At 43.4% G+C, this 25,916-nt stretch overlaps 1 protein-coding gene across 1 annotated transcript; it reads left to right on the top strand.

Moving 5' to 3' along the window:
* Window positions 1-60: 60 nt before the first annotated feature.
* On the top strand, window positions 61-20,424 carry cfap161 (cilia and flagella associated protein 161; the record flags this gene model as incomplete). Its single annotated transcript, XM_084335226.1, has 8 exons — window positions 61-69; window positions 4,550-4,639; window positions 6,517-6,734; window positions 8,335-8,416; window positions 12,437-12,472; window positions 12,774-12,896; window positions 20,087-20,160; window positions 20,250-20,424. 8 exons carry the CDS (start codon window positions 61-63, stop codon window positions 20,422-20,424), a joined length of 807 nt encoding a protein of 268 aa, XP_084191352.1.
* Window positions 20,425-25,916: the final 5,492 nt, after the last annotated feature.

Raw genomic sequence — 25,916 nt, 5'->3', positions numbered from 1 at the left:
AGAGAGAGAGAGAGAGAGAAAAAAAAAAAAAGACTGATTGACTCAGAGCCAGACACCCAGATGCAGGAGGTTGGCAGCAGCCAACAGCAACAGAGTCCCTTTGCTCAGGGTACTTGACCAGAACATGTGATTCTACTGTTGGGTGAAACCTTCATTATCTCCAAGAGGGTGAGCTTTTCAGAAATTAAGAAAAACAACAACATTTTCTAGATTGGCACCTGTGTACTTCTGAAGTTCTACGCTGGGTTTCCAAGGGTTTTGTGGGTCCTATCTATGGTCTTAAAGGTGGGGTAACTAACAGGATTGCGCTTACTATGTCCAGGAGAAATAGAGCAAGCTCTGTATCACTTTTCAAGCATGCCGCTCGCATAGCTCGGCCGAGAAAGTGCCGATCAACTTGGGTTTGTCTCTGTGTTCAGGAGACTCTGGCGTATAAAAAAAAGTATATTGGATCATGTCTCCAGCACCCCCACAGCCATAGCTACAACCACTTATGTCAAGGCTCTAATCGACATTCATTTATCCCCCTGCACTCCCTTTCCCCCCCTTCCCCCCTCCCCCTCACAAGCTCCATGAAAAGCGGACGTGCAGTGGTCTATTGGCAGGCGGTCGTCCCCGGCTTGTGTACTTTTTGAAGAGGAACATGATGGTTTTGATTGATTCATTGAACATTTTATTAACAGAATGCAGAATGGGTACAATACAGTACGGCTCAATACACTTTGGTTGCCTAAGGTTAAATTAATGATATACCATAGATTGCCAGCGCTATTTGTCTATGGAGAAAGTCCCCTTCTTTGCAGGGCTATAACTTTTTAAATTCTATTGCTACATTGCCATTATTAGGGCCCATTCAAAGTCCTATATGTATTGTTCATTGTGTAGCAACGTTAAACTTTTTCATTCACATATTCATAGTAAAGTATTGTCTAATGTATAAGTATGTTTTCATCTCTTTCTGCAGCTTTCTCCAGAACGTGATATATAGCCCCAAATGCATTATATTGATGATGAAATACAGTTTGATGGCAATCAGCGCGATATAAAAAATTCCAACTAGACGTACTTCTAGAAGTTACTACACGTCATCTGATGTTGACCGGATGGGCGAGGGGGCGTTTATAATTCCGTGGGCAGCGTTATACCAATCATCTAATGTGGGTCAAATGTTGATAATATCAGTTATTATCGAAGACGGTAACGTTACACGCTGAAACTCACCCCAGTCTCCGCGCGCCGTTGGGCGATCATCGTCGAGTAGAAATTTTATCATTATGGGATATATTATTACCCGGTCCATCTCCAGCTTGTATAATGGTATATACGTCCAAATCATGTTGTTTATCGAGTTATTGGCAATCGATCGCTATGTAGTGTGACGAGCTAGAGTGCCGGAACCTATACCGAGTGCCCGGAAGTAATATGGCCGACCAGCAAAACCTCTACTGCGCTTCCTGTTAAGCGGTTGCGCCGATCGGCCACCAGATGGCGCTCCTGAACCGCCAGAGAGCTCAGTGGGTCCTGCTGGTGGATCTCAGGCCAGCGGAGGGACATTATGAATCCGATCGCAGATTTTTGAAATATTGATATAAGGACGCTGTACAGCGTCCCCCGGCAACTTTAGCATGGCCAGCAAAGACGTCTAAAGACGGGTCCCGGCAGTCAAAGTGTTAAGGGGATGCAGACCAGAGAAAGACTTTCGTCTTGTTTACATCAGGGTCCCCCATTTTCAATTCATCATAACATTTATGACATACACGACATACAAATATACAGTACTGTTACATCCAGACATTTATGACATACAAGATATACAAATATACAGTACTGTTACATCCAGACATTTATGACATACAAGATATACAAATATACAGTACTGTTTATTTACAGACAGAGTTTCTAAAAGAGAATAATACATTTGAGGAGAAGAAACTGTACATTGGAGGGGGTTGGGTGGGGGGTTTGGACATTTACCGGGGTTTTGAATTGCAGCCTCCCGTAGGTGCTCTTTTAGAGCGGTTTTGAAGGTGGGTAGGGATTCACATTATTTTACGGCTGTGGGTAGGGCGTTCCACATTGTTGTGGTATAGTGTTTGTTTTCCGACGCGTCCCTGGAAATGGGCCTGAATCAACCAATCAGATGTTTAAGCTTAAAGCTACTGGTGCCTCTGGGAGTCTGTAGAACACCACTGTTGCCGTGGCACCACCAGGCTTGAAAAGTGATGCAGAGCTTCATTTCTGCTGGACATGTAAGCTCACTCTTGCTAATTTTTCTGAAATTGCCTACCCCACCTTTAAACATGCTCATAAAATAGAGAACCAAGTACATTTTCAATTCAAGTAAAAAAATTGGAGAGAGGAGGTTTTCGCCTGACAGCAGCAGTGATAATTTCGAAATGAACAGTGAAGGACAACGCATTAATCATGAAGCTGCATGGCCGGAGTTCATTTGAGGCAGTGTCACTTTAATAGTAGCCTAATGAATAGTGTTATTTTTACTCTTAGTAGTTTAATAAATGTAAACCGCTCTAAATACCCTATGAATGTTGTTTTCATTTGTGTGTGTGTGTGTGTGTGTGTGTGTGTGTGAGTGTGTGTGTGTGTGTGTGTGTGTGTGTGTGTGTGTGTGCGTGCGTGCGTGTGTGCGTGCGTGTATCGTTAGGTGTGAGGAAGAAATAATTTCCCCCCTTTCTTTTCTCTTTTTTTTAAGAAAGTGTGGAATTCATAGATATATATATATAAAGTCTTTATTATATATATCTATGGTGGAATTGAATAGCGTCAATGGTCACACCTATTGCTTGGATCAGCGCGCCCTCTAGTGGTGACCAGAGGGAACTGTCGAGCCAGGCGCATTGCCACAGTCTGTTACCACGGATACCAGTCATCAAACTATATGCCTGTGTGTGGTTACTGATTAGCTAACAGCGTTAGCGGTTTGGAAAGAGCTTGACTTGTTATTTTATTTACAAGGATTATTGTTCACTTTAGGCTATAACCGAGATGGCTTATCATGGCTTATATACAAAGAGTACATACAACTCAAAAGTGCGGATTGGAAGATGGAACCATGACACCTACTTGGAAGAGGTAAACGTTTATGTTTTTGGTCAAGATCAAGATATCTGATTTCACCAGCTGAGCCACCTGTGCAAGTTGCATTATGTTAATTTAGGCTAATATAAGCAAAAGGCTATCATTAAAGCCCCAATTCCTGATTTGCTTCCTTATTTGACCATAGGTACCGTATACACGGTATACAGCTCAGCTCAGTTAACTTACATTCTTGAGTTTGATCCATAGATGGAAAATAACAACAAACTTTACGAATGTAAACACACCTTACAGCCATAATAATAATAATAATAATAATAATAATAATAATAATAATAATAATAATAATAATAATAATAATAATAATAATAATAATATATAATAATAATAATAATAATAATAATAATAATAATAATAATAATAATAATAATAATAATAATAATAATAATAATAATAATAATAATAATAATAATAATAAATGTATACCGATTTGTTTATGTGTGGGTCACTGATTGGGCCTAATTTTATTCTACTAACTCAAACTTTTAGTGACTTGTGATATAATTTCAAAGAATATGCTACATTTTGTACATGACTGATTGATTGATTGATTGATTGATTGATTGATTGAAAACTTTATTAACAGATTGCAGAATGGGTACAGTACAGCTCAATACATACAATTGTTAAGGGGATGCAGACCAGAGAAAGACTTTCGTCTTGTTTACATCAGGGTCCCCCATTTTCAATTCATCATAACATATATGACATACACGACATACAGATAGACAGTACTGCTACATCTATACATTTATGACATATCAGATTTGCAAATACAGTACTGTTTGTGATACCAAAAGAGTCCAGAAAAGAGAGTATATACATTTGACGTAGAAACTGTACATTGGAGGGTAGGTGGGGGGGGGGGGGGGGGGGGACTGTACATTGGAGGAGGTGGGGTGGGTGGGGTTGGACACTGTACAACTGTACAAGCAAAACTGTACATTGGAATATTGACAAAACTGTACATTGGGTTGGGTTAGGACATTTACAGGGGCCAGTTTCGAATTGCAGTCTCCCGTAGGTGTTCTTTGAGAGTGTTTTTGAAAGTGGGTAGTGATTCACATTCCTTTACAGCTTTTGGTAGGGCGTTCCACATTGATGTGGCATAATTGCGAAACGTGTTTAGTCCCTTGTTTGAGCCGAATCTGGGTTTAACATGATTTGTGGAGCTCCCTCTGGTGTTGTGATCGTGGTATTCACTGACCTTTGGGAAGTATTTTGACATGTACATGGGTACCTTGGTCGTGTAGTGTATCTTGTAGACCAGGCCCATTGCAAGTTGCTGTACTCTGTCGTCTACTCTAAGCCATCCTAGTTTGTCAAAGTGGGCAGGGGTGAGGTGGGTTCTAGGAGTAAGGTCAAGCAGTAGTCTGACCAGTTTGTTTTGAGATGTTCTCGTTCTGAGATGCTCTCGTTTCTCTCTCCTTGTCAGGAAAGACTCAAAGACTTTCTGGAGAGGAAGGAGAGAGGTGAGCTGGCTGTCCAGAAAACAGGTTTCCTCAAACAGAACATTCTGAGACAGGTAAGTAAAAATTATTAGTGTGTTGTTATTATAATACATAATATTGGTTCTGCCCTGTTGTTGTGGTACCCGGACCGAGTAGTAGGAGAGTGCCTTGATGGTTGGATGTGCAACGTGTGAATAAAATAAAATAAAATGTATTTGTAAGGCCCGACAACACACGTTAATGTCCCCATGGGCCGGACACGTCTTCTTTAAACAAGTCAAGAAGAAACATCACGGGGCGGCTGAGTGGCGCAGTGGGCAAGGCGCTCGCCACTAACACAGGATAGGCTGGTATCGAGCCCAGCTCTCGCCGTTGCTACCAGCTTGGCCGGCCGTCATACTAACACAATTGGCAGTGTTAGAGGGTGGGAAAGCCGGTGTGTGGGGATTGGACGTTGTGGACAGCGACTCCTACAGGTCGGTTGGGTGATGCCGGTACAGCAGAAACAGGAAGTATCGGGGGCAGCGTGAGCCTCCCACGCATTACTCCTCGCCACTGAGAGTTTGAGCTGTTGCGGTGAAAAGATGCGACAGGCTGCCTCCTCGTGTACCGGAGGGGACACGTGATGCAAGGCTTCTATCCTCACTACAGCCGACCAGTGGGAGGCATAGTCTAGCAACGTTCAAGACAGGGGAGGGTAGAATTGGAAATAAGAAATTGGGATGGGAGAAAAATAGAAAATGGGGAGAGAAAAGTGGATAAAAAAAAGAAACATCACAAAAAGTCAAGAACAAAACAAGAACACCATAAAGTCCAAACTATTTTAAATAAATGCTAAATTAAATGCAACACTCCCAGACATACCCCAGTGGAGGGTAAGGAAAAACTCACTAAAACATAGCAATAGGGAAAAATGCACCACAGGCAATGTGGAGGAGAGAACCCTTATAAGGGCCATTCAAGGGGGGATCTCCCTTCTTAGATGTCGTGATAGTAGTGTTGCAGTAAAACAGGCGAACAGTTGGTAGGTATGCACTCATATGCATAGTGAAACATTTTGAAAGATTAAAGATAGAGCTGATAGCGATAGCAACTGAACATTTTGAAAGATTAAAGATAGAGCTGATAGCGGATCTATTTGAGGCAAAGGGGCAGCGCAGCGAGGGTCGCATCCTCCCGGTCTTCATCACGGGACGTCCAACACTCCGGTCATCAGGGTCGCATCCTCCCGGTCTTCATCACGGGATGTCCAACGCTCCGATCATCACTCCGAGACAGCCACTCAGGGAGACAGGGAGACGGGACAGGCGTTAGACAGCTCGCGTGATTGTGATGGGCGGACATAGCAATAGATACAAGTGGTAAGCATATATGTGAATAGAATAGATATATGTAGTAAGCATATTATGTGAATAGAATAGAAGTACTTAACCCAGCAATGAAACCACGTTGACAGACCACGGACAGAAGCCAGTAAAGAAACCCTAGCCTGTTTATTCCTAGTTAGTAATACTGGAAACAACAAACATAACAATTAGCATTATAACTATTTCGTTTTAGGCCTAAAAAAACAAACAAACAAAACGATTTGATAATCATAAAGATCATCATAAACAGCTTCAAAAGGTGGGTAAACTATTTCACACATAAAAGGGAGGGTAAACTGGAATTTAGGCGAGTAATTCCCGGTCGATAAACACTTACTTTGATACCTTGACATCAAAGGTATCCAACATTATTGCTTGGTCTGTACATTTTATGATAAGTAATTGCAGGTCTAAAACTACTTGGCTTTGCAATGCTATCTGTACATTTTTCTTTATGATGGCAAACCTTTATTATTTGCACTCATACTGTACATGTGTACGCTGTGTCTGTCTCTCTGTGTAGTGTGTGTGTGTGTGTGTGTGTGTGTGTGTGTGTGTGTGTGTGTGTGTGTGTGTGTGGGTAGGTGAGCCTGTCCTTGCCGAGGGATGGCTGCTTGCGTTTCGAGGATGTGGTGATGCTGGTGAATACGGGTGGACCGAACAGAGGATGCAGCGTGATTGGCATCAACGCCGACACCAGCAGCTTGACAAAGGGCCCTAACCCCCTCATTCAGGCCCCGTGTGGAATAAGCGCAGGGAGAGTTGTGCAGCCCTGCACACGTACTGCCTTCATCATCACCAGGTACACACACCAAGTGTACACACACACAGACACACAGACACATGCACATACACACACACACGCTTACTTCAAATGGTGTAAGTTTGGTTTCAACTTTCAACATCTGTGGGGATACTAACTCTTAAGCCCGACGAGACCGGTACCGGTCCCAAAATGACATCATGTCATAAATCAATCTCTCCAGACTGTTTGACAAAAGTATCGTTTTATTTTTCAAACGTATTCAAGTATAAACATCATAACCATGTCACAACAGCAGTTATAATGTATATTATCATCAATACGTTAGTTTACCAATAGGTTAAAGTGTTATTAGATAGATTTTCGTTTTAGTTTTGGTGTAGTTTAGTTCGCGAAAGTCGATACATACAGTAGATTTCATTATCTGTTCTTATGCACGCCTTTTGATACTAAATCCAAATTGAACTCGGGCATTTGAAATATAAGATTTGGCACAATCCATAAATGTGCGAATTGGTCATATAAGGTCATTTATAAGCCTGCCATTCTATATTCTATAATAATATTTCAAATTGCATTGTTCCGGATGGGATAATTCAGTACTGTATCTACAAAACCTTCTGTTGAATCATCTTCCCTTTATTCATTTCCTTAGATTTTTTGTACACATGATCTCAAGAAGGTACTGAACGAGATCAGTGGCAGTTTATCATGTCTGGTCATTTTTAGCATGGTGTTATTTACTGTCAAAGATGCAAAGACAAATCATAATTCAAGCAAGCCTAGTAATAGACACAATATTTCTGACACTGGGAATACATTCACTGAGGTCCATAGATGTCCCTAGATACCAAGAATATGCAAATGGACCTTGTAGAAGTGGAACAATATTCCATTTACTTAGGTATGTATTTTAGGCGGATTTTCAGAAAATAGGGCTCCGGGCTTAATCGGTTAAATGGAACACGCCAACATTTTGGGAAATTAGCTTACCGTCTTCTCCAGAGAGAGACAAGAAGATTAGATACCAGTTTATCTCTGTGCATTCAGTACAAAGCTATCTGGTTACACGTAAGCTTAGCACAATTAATGGAAGTGGACAGTGCCGGTTAGCCTAGGCATTGTCCAACTAACCGGCACTGTCCGCTTCCATTCATTGTGCTAAGCTAGGCTAACGTGCAGCCAGATAGCTTTCTACTGAAGGGGGTGGTCTGCGGGTCGTCCCCCTGGAACATTTGAGCATCAAACACTTCACTTCCTGCATTCTGGTGTACTTTTTATGCACCAATTTGTGCCTTTTCTGCATCAATATATGGTGGAAATGTCTTTATTCATGTAAGGAAAAGACAACATTCAGGTACCCGCTGACACAAATATACCAATATAATGCAGTAAGGCTCTCCGGCATTCTGTCAAATATTAATTTATTCTCAAGTATTATTATATATAGCTACAGATATATAAATGTTTTGACCCCCTTGTTTTTTTTACCTTTTATATTAGCTATATTTTTGGAGGGGTCCCCGGCTGCAACCCCCCCTAAAACCTACCCCTATGTGTACTTCACAACTTATAGCACACATAAAGTATATTCACACACGACAAACATACCTAAACCAGTGCTGTTTTGTGTGTTTAGTGTGGATGGAAGTCCAGACAGAGAAGCTTTACATTATGATCAACGTTTCACCCTGAGAACGACAAGTGGCTTTGCTGGAGGGGTGAGTGACACGCACGCACGCACATTCTGGTATGTATATACATTCTAAAATCTTAAATATAAACTATACAGCCAAAAATATACAGAAATATACAGTAAAATGTACAGTAATACGTGTAAAAATGTAAAGTGTAAAGTGTCCAGGAAGATTGTGAGAAGTGTAAACATTTTAAAGTGTCCAGGAAGATTTCACCAGGCTGTACTGTCACCCAGTGATGCAGTGAGGCACACTAATAAAATAGTTAGTAATATAAATAGAATAGACGGAATGATAAAAGAGGAAAATAGAATAGACAGATTAAAATAGTGCAATAGTGCAGTGCAATAAAACAGTCAGACAATATATCAATAAAATAAAATATCCTATATTCAAGATATACTGTAGTCGACATGTGTCAACAAATGTACATGCCTGTTTGAATTTATGTGTACCATTATTACTGTCAAAATGTAATGATTGTGAAATATTTGTTTAATGAGACACATACGGGCTGTATGTATGTGTATGTCACCGAATTTCCCCAAGGGGATTAATAAAGTTCATCCTTATCCTTACCCTTTATCCTTATAAGGAAACCACAAGCAGACTCACTATGGTAATATTATCAGGGCTAATCTGACTACAGGCCATGGACACCGGGGAGAATCCAGGCCTTGGATGTCATTGTCATAAAAACAGCTGTGTCATACTCATAACACTGTGTGTAGATCAAGGGAATCCTTCAGCCTTGGGTTTTATATTGAAAAGACACAACAACACAAACCAAAACACACATGAACATTACACCGTAACAGTTTTTTGGGGAAGTCAATAACTTTGTGGCAAGTTGCCGTTTCTCCTGCCGAGTCTCCTTGCCTTTGTCACAATCACCGCCACCGGCGTGGTCCTCTGCCGTCTCCTGTGTTCCTCACTCCCCCTGCTGGCGAACACCCCCCACCACAGGCGGAGGCAGGAAACGCATCACCCCTGGCCTGCCCGCGTGGATATTTTCCCCAACGGAGTTTCACTTCCGCGTTCGGTTTGCACGATCTGATTGGCCACTGACGTTTTTTTCAGCGCCAATCGCGTTACTCCTAACAATCGCGCCAGCAGGCTGTTACCCTAACCTTAACCAACTAACCCTAACCTTAACCCTAACCTTAACCAACTAACCCTAACCCTAACCTTAACCCTAACCTTAACCAACTAACCCTAACCCTAACCTTAACCCTAACCTTAACCAACTTCGAAAGAGAGCGACTTCGAAAGAGTCGCCAAGCTTAACCAGTTTGTTAGGAGTAACGCGATTGGCGCTGAGAGAAACGTCAGTGGCCAATCAGATCGCGCAAACCGAACGCGGAAGTGAAACTCCGTTGGGGAAAATATACAGGCGGCCTGCCCAGGCACCCACACACCATGGCCCCCAGTCATATAGCCCCTAGACACACACACACACACACACACAGTCACTCAAATATTGAAGGGAGATGCCCACTTGATACCACCCTGGTGATACGCTGGCTCTCGCTGCCTATCTATCTACATGTCGGCATTGTCAATACCTGGAGCTCACATTTTCCTCCTGCACCCACACCCCTTACCCTAAACCAGGTTTGTCTCCTATTCCTTACCCCTACAGCCCTTACCCTAAACCAGGTTTGTCTCCTATTCCCTTATCCCTACACCCCTTACTCTAAACCAAGTTTGTCTCCCATTCCTTACCCCCACACCCCTTACCCTAAACCAGGGTTGTCTCCTATTCCCTACTCCTACACCCCTTACTCTAAACCAGGTTCATATCCTCCTCCCTACCCATACACCCCTTACTCTAAACCAGGTTCATATCCTCCTCCCTACCCATACACCCCTTACTCTAAACTGGGTTTGTATCCTACTCCCTACCCCTACACCCCACCCCTTACCCCCCCCCCCCCCCACACACACACATATATGGGCCATTCTACTGAATTGGTTGAAAGTCAGGTTGGAAATATTTAGAATTGTATTCCCAAAATGTTGTCCAAATATATATTGTACCATATCTAAAGTACATATATCTAGTGAGCGTACCGGCAATTTTTATATTGTATTTTCAGAATCTTTTGGAAAGTTTTTCCTCTCCCAAAAATGGTCACTACCGAAACATAGTAATACACTATAGTAAAAAGGTATTATATTAACCTGTTACGATTGTGTTTCCTTCCCTTCTCTAAAGAGTATTTTTGAAAATTATTCTTGAAGGTTTTCACAATTAAATCAATACAAATTAAATTTTTTACCAAAATTCTAAGTTCAATTGATACAATTAGATCAAAATCTAAAAGCAATCTTTCTCTGTAAAATGCATAACACTGATCATATTGATTTCAGAGTTAATGATTGATGAAATTGAACGTACATTTAACCAATCAGTATCATAACATTTTAGTTTATAACTCAATATAGGCTACTTAATTTTTTTACAAAACACCAGTGTTTCGGTAGTGACTGTATAATACATAAAAACATAATATTTAGCATAAAACCCCCAAAAGTTTACCTTATTGAAGAGAAAATTATGGGATTTAACTACTTATCATTCCATTTTGTCACTACCGAAATGATCACATCACTACGAGACTTTACCATATGTAACTTTGAGCATAACTAAAGAATGCTAGCAAGCACATGGCTAGCATACACATCTTTGAAGAGGTGTACACACATACAAAGATAATATTTCACATGAAACCCCAAAAAGTTTACTTAATTGAAGAGAATTATGTGTTCGGTGGTGACAATTCTTAAAGTTACACACCGATTTTCAGACTTTGGAACACATTTATTTAAAAAGAACAAGAAATGTAACATACATTTAACCAATCATTATCATAACATTTTAGTTTATAGCTCAATAGGCCTATACTTAATTATTTTTACAAAACACCCAGTGTTTCGGTAGTGACTGCATAATACATAAACACATAATATTTAGCATAAAACCCCCAAAAGTTTACTTTATTGAAGAGAATATATATTCCATTCTTAAAGTTACACACAGATTTTCAGACTTTGGAACACATTTATTTCAAAATGATGGGATTTAACTACTTACCATTCCATTTTGTCACTACCAAAACGTTACCATATGTTTCGGTAGTGACAATTCTGGCTAACTTTGAGCATAACTAAAGAATGCTAGCAAGCACATGGCTAGTATACACATCTTTGAAGAGGTGTACACACATAAAAACATAATATTCTGCATGAAACCCCCAAAAAGTTTACTTAATTGAAGAAAATATGTGTTCGGTGGTGACAATTATTATGGTTACACACCGATTTTCAGACTTTGGAACACATTTATTTCAAAAGTATGGGATTTAGCTACTTACCATGCAGCCATGAGGGACAGGGAGGCAGTGTCAATGCCTGGTCAAAAATGCAGGGGTGTGGCTAAAAACCAGGCTCAGCCAATGGACTAAAACTCCTGTGTTTCGGTAGTGACATGAAAACTAGGGACAAGGTTTTTTGAGTATAGTTTTTTTATTAAACCATGAAGATATTTGAAATTACACCATTGAACTAAATCTAAAAAAAAATTAAGTGTTATTTACATACATTGAAATTTACATGTCAGGGTTTGGGACAGCTACTTCCCAATAGAAAGTACCCTATAAATGATGATTTTGTATATATTTAGCTCATCACAATATAATTTAATGCCTTGGGTAAATAGATCATAACATATAACTTAGTAAAGTTAGCAAAGTTAACAACTTAGTAAATATCTATGTCTGAATACTTAATTGTTTTGTTAAATCGTTTTTCTTGTTGTGGGACAGCACTTTGAACTAATTCGGTAGAATGCCCCATATACACATATCAGTGAGTGCTTATCCTTATCATTATGGCACAAGTATCCTGTGTTTTATTATAGATTGTAGTTGAAAACATAGTGGCAGAACGGTGCTGTGTGTATTACATGAGTCAGGGATCTTCCCTTGTATGCCATGTCTGCTGTTGACAGGGATCACTTCCTCCCTGTCCTTCTCCCCTCAGCTGTATCTGACCAGCGACCTGCGGACCTTCCAGAAGGTGGGTCTAGGGGCTAACATTGATCTGTTCTGAAGGGTGAATCAAATAAATGATTGAAGACTAGTCATCACTAGATGATCATTTATTACCACTATATTATAATGATAACTGAATGCATAAATGTACACTTTTTCTGTTGTAAAGTTTGATAACGTTTTAGTAGATTGCAAATAATATTTTGACTATGAACTGTATACCTACAAAAAAGGCAGTATGAGGTCATATTTTGCCTCATATTCTTTGTAACCATGACAGAGTCTTGCAGCAATCTGTGCCTAATATATTTTTATTTCATTTGAAGTGTGCAAAAAAGTCCCGCCTCCAGGAAGTGAGTTTGGAAGAGGAAGGCACCTTCCTGTCTTGGTGGAAGATTGTGCACTTTGACCCCCAGGAGAGGCTTGAATATGAGGGTCTGCCAGTGCCTGTGAGTTTGTCACTGTATTGTCGTACACCTAGTTGATTTCAAAACTGCCCTCATTGTATACAAAGCCAGATATAAATGAATCCCAGGCAACATTCAAAGATGGTTCAGAGACAGGGAAGGAGAATATAACTTAAACAACCAATGGTACACACTACGCTGAAAAGCATGTGCATATCCGTTTGTGGAGTGAAGTTGTGGAATAATTTACCTTAATACATCAAACTGAGTAAACATATGGCACAATTTAAAAAGCAGCTTAAAAAAATACACATTAGAGAAATACAGAAATGAGTAATGTGGATAAACAAAGTTATATTATATTGTGTTATGTAGTGTTGTATTGTATTACTGCTGTCAAGCTAATCAAGTTTATTCTTTTTGTACTATAAGTAAAAGTATATTCTATAATGTATTATACAAAATTAATGGAAGAACAAATGTAAATGTAAGGGGGTAGGGATCAATAAGCTTAGCTTCCCTCTACTCCTTTTTTGAACATGTCAACTAACTAACTACATTGCTCTTGACTTTTTGTTTATAATTTATTTGTATTATGATTGTTCTATTTGACGGAGCTTGATACTGTGATTTGTTTGGAGGAATGTGGAGAATACATGTCATTCATTCATTTTTCATTCGTAGCCACTAAGGCCTAATCACACAACCTGTAAGACCCTCCTTTAGGCATTTATCCAAGGGCATAGGTTTGCTTAAGCAGGTCCTCCTCCAGAAAATTGTGAGCATCATACACTTCATTTCCTGCATTCTGGTGAACTTTTATGCAACAATTTGTACCTTTTCTGCATCAATTTATGGTGGAAACGTCTTTATTTACGTAAAGGAAAAGACAACATTCAGGTACCCGCTGACACAAATATAATGGAATATAATGCAGTAAGGCTCTCTGGCATTCTGTTTTGCTTTCAAATATTTTGGGGAGGGGGTTGTCTTTCATATTAGCTATATTTTACGAGGGGGACAAATTGACCTCTTCTCAATATTGAGGGGGACGTGTCCCCTGCAGCCCCCCCTAAACATATGCATGTATCCCTATTTACAGTATGTTTGTAGGCAACAAGGATGCTTGTGATGGACCAAGCAGCCAGAAGATGAGGACACAGAGTCCAGGACAAAATAAGGGTTTTATTTACCCAAACAAATCCATAATTTTCAAACAGAATATAAATAGGCCCAAAAAATAGTAGGCAGAACAAAACAGACTTAAAACATGTAAGTCAGAACAGCTAATAAATAATGTATATGATATCGGTACGCAAATCTATGTGTCGTGTGTCATTATGTGAAATAGAAATTGTGTGCATCATGAATGTAAACCTGTGCAAACATTAACCAACTAAGGAGAACTAAACCAAACAATAAGGGTCAGGGGACAACTTAACATGGCGCACAGACTTTGTTGAGGTTCCACTTCCGATGTCCACATGACACAGTATCTAGAAAAAGATATACTGTATTAGCCTTTGACTTCTGTAATTTTTATTTTTTTCAGTTATCTTCGATACAAGGACAATTTGCTTGTTAAGCAGTTTTGTCCATATTGATGGCCCAAGAGCAAAACCTCCTATCTGCATAAAAAAGTGTGGGAAAACCTCCTATCTGCACTTTGCGAGGCGCTAATACCTGGTCGGTATTGTTAACACATAATATAGTAATATAGTCCAAAAACAGTGTATTGTATTGGGTATCCTTAAAAAATTGCATTCTGCAAAAGAAAAACATTTTCTTTAGTTTTCTCAAAAAGATAGTTTTTCAGAAAGGAGGTTTTGCTCTTCGGCCATCATTTTGAAATAACGAAGGTTATCCTATAACCAGGCACGTGCATACATAGGGGTGAAGGGGTGCCCGGGCACCTGCCTTTTTCATTTCTCATTAGAAAGTGCCCTTTTTATGCCACCCACCTTTTTTTTTTTTTTTTTTTTTTTACTGTTGCACATATATATATATATATACTGCCCTGCCCTTCCAAATGAAAGATGTCACGATAGAATCTAAATATTAGGTAAAGAAAGAGAGAGAAATGCCACCCCTCTCGTAAATAATAGGTCCTTCCAGCCTTACGCATAGGCATAGCACGTGGGTGGGTGTTGATCAATGAGACATGTAAACCGCGCAGGGCCAGCAGTGCACTGAACAGGAAATTGATATCCAGCTGTTGTTGAGCTCACAGTGCCCTCACACTCGAGTCGAGACCTCTTTTTTTACAGTTACTATTTCAACTAAAACAAAGCAAGAGTACACATCAGGTAAGGTATTTGCCCAACAAAATAAAATGTCGGGTTTGCAGTGCACTGTATATTTTCGTGAAACACGTCGCCAGATCAGCCCTCCCCAGTCCCCAGCCCCTCCCTCCCTGCTGCTAGTGCAGGAAAACACGCAGCATACTCTCTCTCTCTCTCTCTCTCTCTCTCTCTCTCTCTCTCTCTCTCTCTCTCTCTCTCTCTCTCTCTCTCTCTCTCTCTCTCTCTCTCTCTCTCTCTCTCTCTCTCTCTCTCTCTCTCTCTCTCCTCCCGTAGCTGTTGGTCTGGAGCGCATATTGTGTTATTAAAGGGACACTATGTAGTTTTGGTGACATCTATCGGTGAAACTGAATGTACCATGATAGACTTGTATTAACCCCAAAAATCGCGCTCGCGCGCTGCGCGCGCTCGCATTACATTTAATAATTAATGCCCTTTTATGATTACGGGCACCTGCCTTTCTAAAGTCCTGTGCACGTCCCTGCCTATAACCCTAGTTATATGATTACTGGCAAAGCGTCTTGCTTCGCCTATTGGACTATACTCATGTGCCTATTGCACTCGCTGAAAACAATCATGCACCTTACATCTACTATAGCCACGCCTGCCTCCGGCCACATATATGCCGGATGCAGTGGCCATGCCCGCCCTTCCGAGTCTGAATTTCACGTGAAACCAGCCAAGGGTCCTCAGGGCCGAAAAGCAAGACGCTTTGCCAGTAATCATATAACTAGGGTTATAGGATAACCTTCATTATATTTCATACTGGCTCCGCATCTTGCTTCGCCTATTGGACTAATGGGCGGAGCAGGGCGCATAGCCCTGATACATGTACCCCCTGAGGTCCCTTACGGCCGTCAAAGCAGAGAGGGTCATATCCCCACACTCGTCCTAACGAGGAGCGGGAAGATAGGACTCCGATACTATGCGTAATAGGGCACAGCTTCCCTAGAACGCACAACGTGAGTAGACCGTGCGTAATCAACCCATGGTCCATATCACCACACATCCCTGCTAGCCCGCTTAGGGGCGGGATGCAGAAGAGGTCCCAGCACTAAGGACCGCATGAGAGACAGAGCTCTCAGTCATGTCCATGAACCTGACGAAAGGGCCCAGGGAGGACCATGAAGCCGCAGCGCAAATGTCCTCCACCGAGACCCCTCTAAGCAGGGCAGCAGAGGCTGCCACCCCACGGGTGGAATGTGCCCTGATGCCCGCGGGGGGAACCTGTCCAGCCAAGGTGTAACAGAGGGCAACTGCCCTAGTACGACTAGTGGGACAGGCGTTGTTTCTGACAGCGCCTCACCTCCATCAGGGCCACCATGACATTCTAACGAACAGTTGACTGGCAGCCCGAGGTCCCACGTGCGTCTTAAGACATATCGCCAGCGCACGGCATAGGAAAAATAGGTGGAGCGTGGAACGGCCCTAGCACCATAGCGATAAGTGTTCCAGGCTATTTCTGGCCCAAAGGCTGGGTCCGGTCTATATCCCCTGTATATAAACAGGTACTCTGGTCGACCCGAACGAGCATATAACCCACCCGCTCGTCTAGCGGAGGTAACGGCCAGGATAATAGCTTAGTAGCTTACGCTCGAGAGGTTTAAAAGACACCCAATAGCCTAACCAGGGCTAATTGGAGGTCCCGGTTAGGGGACAAATCACATTTTAACAGACTTGAGACGCTGTGCGCCCAGCAAAAAAACTTTTCCCCAGAGGGCGGGAATAGAGGTTGCACCCTCGAAGCTTATGACATGGGGACATAGCAGCAGCATATGCCCCTACTATCGGAGCCGAGGGCCTATCCAAGATAGACTGTTTCCCTACGGAAGGATAGAACCGAGTCTAGAGGATGTGACCTCAGGTCCAAATCCTCAGCCCGCCACCACTCACATCACAGCCTGCTTGAACCATGGCCGTGGGTGGAGCATGCGCGCCCCGCTAATGGTATCAGCATCAATACCTATTTGTTCCATATTCAACCTCTCGGCGACCAGGCCACTTACCATGCCATGCGCCAAGAGAGGGCTCCTGAGACCATGGGCATACACCCTGCCGGAGCCCTTAGGCGTTGGATTGGAACGGGGAACCAATGGGCTGGTCCGGTCCGGCGCCACCAGGATAAATCCTGTGTCCCCAACGTAACCGCCCGCTTTAAAACTGGTGTACCAGGCGGGGGGTTGCAGATTTGACCATAAACCACAGGGGTGCTAGAGGGACTGATTGCTCGAAAGCAGCTCCATGGCGAAATCAGCTCTGCAGTGGCCCACCCGCTGGGTGGGGAACCCCCCTGTGACGACAGGTCTGCCCCGTTATTTCCTCGTTGGAGTCTCTGGGCTATGTCTGACGAGACAAGCCACATAGAGCCTCCCGGAAATGCAGAGGGCCTTCAGGCTGACAGATTACTTAGCAAGAACAGAGTACAACTGTCGCCTGGTGGACACTAGGCTAGACTGATCCGGTCCGGCAGCGTGAACACTTTAGGCAACCAACATGCGCTTCCGCGTTTCTCTGATTGGCCGAGCGCCTTCTGCGTTTCTCTGATTGGCCGAGCGCGGCTCCCCCTTAAGCTCCAGGAGAGAGGAGAGAGGCTGAAAACCCGCAGTTCTTGCCCGACTGATGGGAGCCGAATCCCGGATCAGATTTTTCTGATGAATACCCCCAAAACATGGAGGTCCCGAACGCATGGAAGTATTGATTGCGCCGTAACGAATCATTAAAAAAATATACCGTTAACTGGAATATGTTGTGCCTTTACACATATAATTGGTTTGTTATGACAAACTAATAAAAAAATCGCGATTTCCGTTCATTGTAAACAATGATGAATGTAGTCACTGTGTGTTGTTGTAGCCAAACCAATTACATAATCCAACATATGCTGTAGCATGTAGAGGCCTTAAGTCCCGCAGGGCCGAGGTAATTAACCATAGCGCGCCGAGCGGGTGTAAAATTCGGGGTCCCCAGTCTGGCCATATGGGAACTCACCAGGGAAGAGTCTTCCCCCTGGCTCGAAAAAGGCTCTCTCCGTCGGGCCGGGGTAATTAGCCCCACCACGCCAAACGAAGGCTTCACCTTTACAGGCTGCTCACGCCTATCGGTGCGCTGAGCAACAGCCGCGATGCCGCCGCGCCAGGGCTTACCTTGAGCGCGGACGTCTTGAGCCTTCCACCGACCGCCGCGAGCTGTCACCCTTCAGCAATCTTTCGGAGAGGTATCGCCGATCTGAGGAAACTCAGACGAGCGGCGGACACCAATCGCTTCTCTTTCTGAACATGCTGGGGGAGTCCTGAAAAGGACTTCGGTGGAGTATCCTTCTCTTTCTTCTTTCCTTTCATCTCTAACTAACAGCTAAATCGAGTCTTCACTGCTGTGGGTGCATATGAGCGGCCGTTTCGCGTGAAAAAACAAGGAAGGGCGGGCATGGCCACTGCATCCGGCATATATGCAGCCGGAGGCAGGCGTGGCTATGATAGATGTAATGTGCATGATTGTTTTTTTCAATGAGTGCAATAGGCACACGAGTATAGTCCAATAGGCGAAGCAAGACACGGAGCCAGTATGAAATATAACCAGGGCTTGACATTGGCACCTGCCCACCCGCCAGATGCGGGTAGAATTCCCCTGTGGCGTGTACCTCTGTCATTCTACCCGCCACAGTGGCTAGTGGTCTGTCTGTCTGTATGTATGTGTGTGTGTGTATGTGTGTGTGTTTATGTGTGTGTGTTTAGCGTCTTTTTCTCCCTGGCCATGTGCATTCTAAATTTTTTTTAAATCTCTGCGTTTGATTGGCTATATCACGTTCATTATGCAAAGACCAGCCCTGATCTGCCTCTGATTGGCTGAATGACGGAATAAACAAAAGAGCCATGTGAAACCTGAAACCTCTCTTCAAAGTTATTTTCACACTGAGTCGCGTCGTCGCCAATACACATAATCTAGCTGGCGGGCTCGTTGAACACAGCTGCCTACAACCATCCTTACAGTACTGGCAAGTATTTTCATATCTTAACCAGCGTTGCGACTTGCAAGACGCTTATAATGAAACGTTCCAACGGCGACATTGTTCATCAATTGATTCAACCTAGAACCTACGCGCGCGCTCCCCCCCCCCCCCCCCTCTCTCTCTCTCTCTCTCTCTCTCTCTCTCTCTCTCTCTCTCTCTCTCTCTCTCTCTCTCTCTCTCTCTCTCTCTCTCTCTCCCTCTCTCTCTCTGTCTCTCTCTGTCTTTCTCCCTCTCTCTCTGTCTCTCTCTCTCTCTCTCTCTCTCTCTCTCTCTCTCTCTCTCTCTCTCTCTGATTGATTGATTGAATGAAAACTTTATTAACAGATTGCAGAATGGGTACAGTACAGTACAGCTCAATACATACAATTGTTAAGGGGATGCAGACCAGAGAAATACTTTTGTATTGTTTACATCAGTTTACATCATTTTCAATTCATCATAACATATATGACACACACGACATACAGATAGACAGTACTGCTACATCTATACATTTATGACATACCAGATTTGCAAATACAGTACTGTTTGTGATACAAAAAGTGTCCAGAAAAGAGTGTATATACATTTGACATAGAAACTGTACATTGGAGGAGGTCTCTCATTCATCATGGTGGTGAAAAAAGTTAGTCTGGAGCCCATTTTCACATGACCATTTTAATAATCACATTATTACCATTGTTGGGTTATGATCGGCGTGTGTGGGGATTTTTGGCTGGTGAAAATGCTGAGTGGCTAGTGACTTTGGAAAACCACTAGCCACAGTGGCTAGTGAGCCAAAAAGTTAATGTCAAGCCCTAGCTGAATATAACCATACTGGCTAGAATCTAAAAGGTTCAGCAACTAGATAGAACTACAACGGTGAAAGTGGGCTGGACAAAATAAGGTGAACCGCTTAACACATGTCTCTCTTTGTCCTCCTACAGGCAAATTTTAAAGTGTTAATCATTCACTGCAAGACAAACCAGGCCCTTGCTGTTCTGGGAGATCAGGTCCTATGGTAAGTTCCTATTTTAAGATTTAAAATCTCAAGCCCAGTGAGACGCGTTGTCTTTCTCTGTGTTTTTTTAAACAGCCGTGTCTCTGCAGGACTGCATACGGCAACGAGTATGAGGCGACAGCCCACACCTTCCTGGACTCCCACAAGGCGGAGCAGGACAACAACCACTGGGTCATAACGACCTCTAAGGGGCTCACTCTGCTGGACCAGCCACAATCGGCATCCGAAACCACCGAGCTCCCGCAGACAGACGCTGGCTTGTAAAGATCTGTGCAATAGTATCTGATCACAATAGTAATCGAGGGGAGGAGGCGGGAGCTTTTATGAAAACCTCAATAAAGTTATTTTCTCTTGAGTTTGGGGTGTTTTATTTGTTGTTGATATTTACGTTACATACTCTTAACTACACACCCTCAAGACTCCTCGGCTCTACATATTCTAGCCGCCTCAGACCTCAGACTCCTATCCGAAATCCGAGAGGGTCATCAAAGAGAAGCTAGCTAGGACAGCCGAAACCCGACCAATCTTTCGCCGTTGTCTAAAAACACACTTCTTCAATCAATATCTGAAATGAAGAAGAAAAGAAAAACCAACCCATCTTACGGTCTTCTACTATCATGCACTCTTCCACTAAATAATCTTCCTTGCCTATATTACTTTCTACTATACTAATTATGTCTCTACTACTAGGCACTCAGCACTGCAGCACCCCAAGTTTCAACACTGTTTGATGAACATTGTTACTCAGCTGAAAGAGTTGTACCCTTTCTGCTGACTTTTCGTACCGAACTTGTAAGTCGCTTTGGATAAAAGCGTCAGCTAAATGTAATAGAAAATAGTTGTTTGCTGCTATATTAATGTTACAAATCTGAGATATAGCTGTCAAGTCAAACAGGATCTCTACACCTCCTGAACCCAGACATGACCCAGTCATGGCATCCCCCCACATACACACACTGTCAGGTCAAACTGCAGCTCTCACACTGACTGATTGGTAACCAATTAGTGGCAGGTGCTGATCAACTACTGACTACCACCCCAATCAGGGTTCAATCAGCAGCAGCTGTCTGGTGCCTCAGCACACTGCTTCTAACGGGAGGGATCAGTTTGAAGAATATTAATTTACCTTAGCTGGACTGTGCATCTAACCGTTATGTTCACAACCCGGATAGGAAGCCGGTAAGAATGTTTGTGTGTGTATACAGTATATGATGGGGTACACTGTGTGGTGTTAAGGCGCTCCCATAGTCGAGCGGACCGTACACGGAGCAGACTCCCGCGGGCTCAAAGCTGACCCAAAGGGTACTCAAAGCAGACCCAACGCAGAGTCCAAGTGCGAAGCTCCTATTTTCTGACGCGCGGACGTCTGCCGCGCCCACTTGGTGTCACACAAACTGGCGCGAGGTGTAAACTGGTGTAAACTGGCGCGAGACATGTAGGAAATTGGTCCGCGGAGATCCGCTCGACTATGAAAGCTCAAAGAGTCCAGTGGACCTCCGCAGAGTCCAGTCCGTGTACAGTCCGCTCGACTATGGGAGCACCTTTAGGGTCCGAACGGACCCGTTTCAAGAATGTAATAATTGCCATCTAGTTTTTTTTTTATCGGAAGGCTGAGAGTGTGCTCATGGCGGCTATTTAAACACAAAAACACTCATGTCTACCATTTGAGACAATTCTGAATCTCTTCTAGAAAAAAAGTTATACCCCTTCCTGACACCCCGTCCTGACATAGAGCGACGCGAGCAAAAAAAAGTGATTAAAATGTATTCGTTTCAATCAGACTATCCTGACCTGCCGCGAGCGACAGCGAACTGAGCAGCGATGTCGTTCACCCCTCAAATATTCGCTCGATGGGGCGGCTAGGTGGTGCAGTGGGCAAGGCGCTCACCACCAATGCAGGAGACGCTGGGTTCGAGCCCAGCTCTCCGCATTGCTATCAGCCTGGCTGGTCGTTCATACTAATACAATTGGCAGTATTAGGGGGTGGGAAGCTGATGGGTGGGGATCGGACATTGTGGACAGCGACTCCTACAGGTCGGTTGGTGCGCCTGCGCAGCAGAATCAGGAAGCAACGGGGGCGGCGTGCCCTCCAAACGCAGACTCCCGACGCTGAGAGATTGCGCTGTGCAGGTGAAAAGATGCAACTGCTGCTTCCTCGAGTACCGGAGGGGACACGTGATGTAAGGCTTAGTCCACATTGCAGCCGGCTTCTGGGAGGCATGGCCTAACAACGTTCGAGACAGGGGAGGGTAGAATTGGACGATACAAAATTGGGATGGGAGAAAAAATTGAAAATGGGAGAAAAAGTAGATAAAAAACAATATATATATATTCACTCGCTGTGTCTCTAGTTGAGCGATTACGCAGCCGAGTCCCGCCCCTAAACACTTTTTATTGGTCGAGTATCGCAGGCTGCTTTGCCCCTGTGCTTCCAGGTAACACACATAGACACACTCGGACACGCGCCACGTCATATCAGGACAGTGTCGCGCGCGATTTCGTCTCCAGTTTGCTCGCTCGCTGCCTGTCAGGAACCGGTGTGACATAGAGCGACGCAAGCGAGTGATCGAGCGAGAAAAAGTGATTAAAATGTATTCATTTCAATCAGACTATCCTGACCTGCCGTGAGCGACAGCGAACTGAGCGGCGATGTCGTTCACCCCTCAAATATTCGCTCGCTGTCTCTCTAGTTGAGCGATTACACGTCCGAGTCCCGCCCCTAAACACTTTTTATTGGTCGAGAATCGCAGGCTGCTTTGCCCCTGTGCTTCCAGGTAACACACACACACACACCCAGACACACTCGGACACGCGCCGCGTCATATCAGGACAGTTTCGTCTCCAGTTCGCTCGCTCGCTGCCTGTCAGGAACAGGGTCCAAACAGACCCGGTATAGAAAAATGGCTATAGACATCAGTTTGCTTCATAGAAATGTTATGGCTAACTTTATGGATCACATGTGGCTCAATCAAGGTTCATAATATGGTTCAAAATTATTTGACTCTAGGCACTAAACTCTCACCCTGACCGACCCCCCCACAACCCCACACACACACACACACAATCCCCTCCTACATGGGAACTGATTATTTCTCTGAGTTTTTAACTGCTATCCTCCCCTCCCCCAAAGGGCTTCAACTTTGATGTTGGTCCGCTCAATAAATAAAAATACACTGCCTCAGTGCCTGGTTTTTGGAGTGTCATCTTACACATTTTTACGACCTAACAACACTACCCCGACACACAGAGACATGCACAATACACACATGCACCCACTCTTACACACACAGAGACACACCTACACACACACATGCACGCACACACACACACACATGCCTACAATTCAGTACAGTGCACACCGGAATACAATATTCCCACACAAACCAGACATTCCCACACAAACATAGATACATTGTATCATCTTGTATCATCTTATCACTTGGGAGAGTGGCATAACACATTATCTCGCAGAAACACCAATAAATTCCTATCAAGTTCAATCTGCAGCAGTATCTGTCTGTCTACCTGATCACTACTACTTCATCATGAGCAACAGAGAATACTCTGCCCTTGAGTACCTGGACCATCTTATGTCTGGTCAAAATGCTCATGCTGACGTGGAGGAGCCTGAAATAGAGGAGGAGGTGTCTGAAGGTGAGGATGATGAAGAATATGATCCAGAACATGACGAAGAGACATCCGATGAAGAAGAGGAGGAGCTGGATGATGATGAAGAGCTCTTCATCTCAAAGGATAAGAAGATGTCATGGTCCTCCATCCCCTACGAGACACACGGCAAAGCTCAAGCTGAAAACATCATCAGGATGACCCCTGGGCCCACACGCTTTGCAATGTCTCGTGTCCAGGACATCAAGTCAGCATTTGAGCTCTTCATTCCAGAGTCAATTCAGATGATTCTCATTGACATGACCAACATGGAGGGGAGACGGGTGTTCGAAGATAATTGGAAGATGATAGACAAGACCGACCTGGATGCCTACTTGGGACTGCTGCTCCTGGCTGGAGTTTACAGGTCAGTGGCAGGTCATGACAAACTGCAGTCAACTGTGAACTGATTCTGGTGAGAGTCCTCGCTTGTTTTATCCCTCAGGTCCAATAATGAGGCTACTGCAAGCCTCTGGGATGTTGAGACAGGCCGGAGCATCTTTCGGGCGACCATGTCACTCCTAACCTCGTTCCCAGTTGTATCTCCTCCGTGAGATAAAGCCTGGTAAAGAACTACTGCCGAAAGTGTGTATGGGGTAGAATTTCCGGTGTATGTACTTCCCCTGGAAGCTGCCTCCGAACAGACCAAACTTTTCCCGAATCCTGTCTGCAAACTGATTGATTGATTGATTGATTGATTGATTGATTGATTGATTGATTGATTGATTGATTGATTGAAAAGTGTATTAACAAATTGCAGAATGGGTACAATACAGTACAGCTCAATACACACAATTGTTAAGGGGATGCAGACCACAGAAAGACTTTCCTCTTGTTTACATCAGGGTCCCCCATTTTCAATTCATCATAACATATTATGACATACATGACATACAGATAGACAGTACTGCTACATCTATACATTTATGACATACCAGATTTACAAATACAGTACTGTTTGTGGTACAAAAAGAGTCTAACAAAGAGAGTATATACATTTGACGAAGAAACTGTACATTGGAGGAGGTTGGGTAGGTGGGGTGGGGGGGGAAACTGTACATTGGAGGTGGGTGGGGTGGGGGTAGGCGGGGTGGGGTAACTGTACATTGGATTATCCACAAAACCTTACTTGGTCCCAAGAAGAGGGTCTTGTGTATTATTGGGTTAGGACATTTACTGTACATTGAAGGGGGTTGGGTTAGGACATTTACAGGGGCCAGTTTCTAATTGCAGTCTCCCGTAGGTGCTCTTTGAGAGTGGTTTTGAAAGTGGGTAGTGATTCACATTCCTTTACAGCTGTGGGTAGGGCGTTCCAAATTGATGTGGCATAATTGCGAAACGTGTTTAGTCCCTTGTTTGAGCCGAATCTGGGTTGCACATGATTTGTGGAGCTCCCTGGTGTTGTGGTCGTGGTATTCACTGACCTTTGGGAAGTAATTTGACATGTACATGGGTACCTTAGTCGTGTAGTGTATCTTGTAGACCAGGCCCATTGCAATTTGCTGTACTCTGTGGTCTACTCTAAGCCATCTTAGGTTGTCAAAGTGGGCAGGCGTGAGGTGGGTTCTAGAAGTAAGGTCAAGCAGTAGTCTGACCAGTATTCTTTTGTGATGTTTGTAATTTTGTTTTTAGCGCCTTTGAGGTGCTTTGGTACCATGAGATGCAAGCATAGTTGTAGTACCCTTGAATGAGTGCTCCTGCCAGAGTCTTCAGGGTATTCTTGTTTACCAGAGAGGAGATCCGGTACAAGAATCTAGTTCGTTGGTTGACTTTTTTTATTACATTGGATGCCATTTTGTCACAGGAAAGATTTGCCTCTAGGATGGAACCTAGGTAGGTAATTTCATTCACAACACTGTCCATTGTGACTGTAGGATAGACACACGGCACTCCGTTACACTGATTGATTGATTGATTGATTGATTGATTGATTGATTGATTGATTGATTGATTGATTGATTGATTGGAAACAAGCTAGAACGTCCCGGTCATGTAGTCAATTCTTCAGGCAAAGCCGTTGCAGTGGCATAAACGAGGAAATATTGTGCACTTCACACGTTTCTATAATTGTTTTGTTGAAACCGGAAAGC

Source organism: Notolepis coatsorum, assembly GCF_963971535.1.
Source record: "Notolepis coatsorum genome assembly, chromosome: 18".
In the NCBI taxonomy this organism is placed as follows: Eukaryota; Metazoa; Chordata; class Actinopteri; order Aulopiformes; family Paralepididae; genus Notolepis; species Notolepis coatsorum.
The sequence above is the reverse complement of the archived record's forward strand: the minus strand, read 5'-3'. Positions and strand labels throughout refer to the sequence as shown.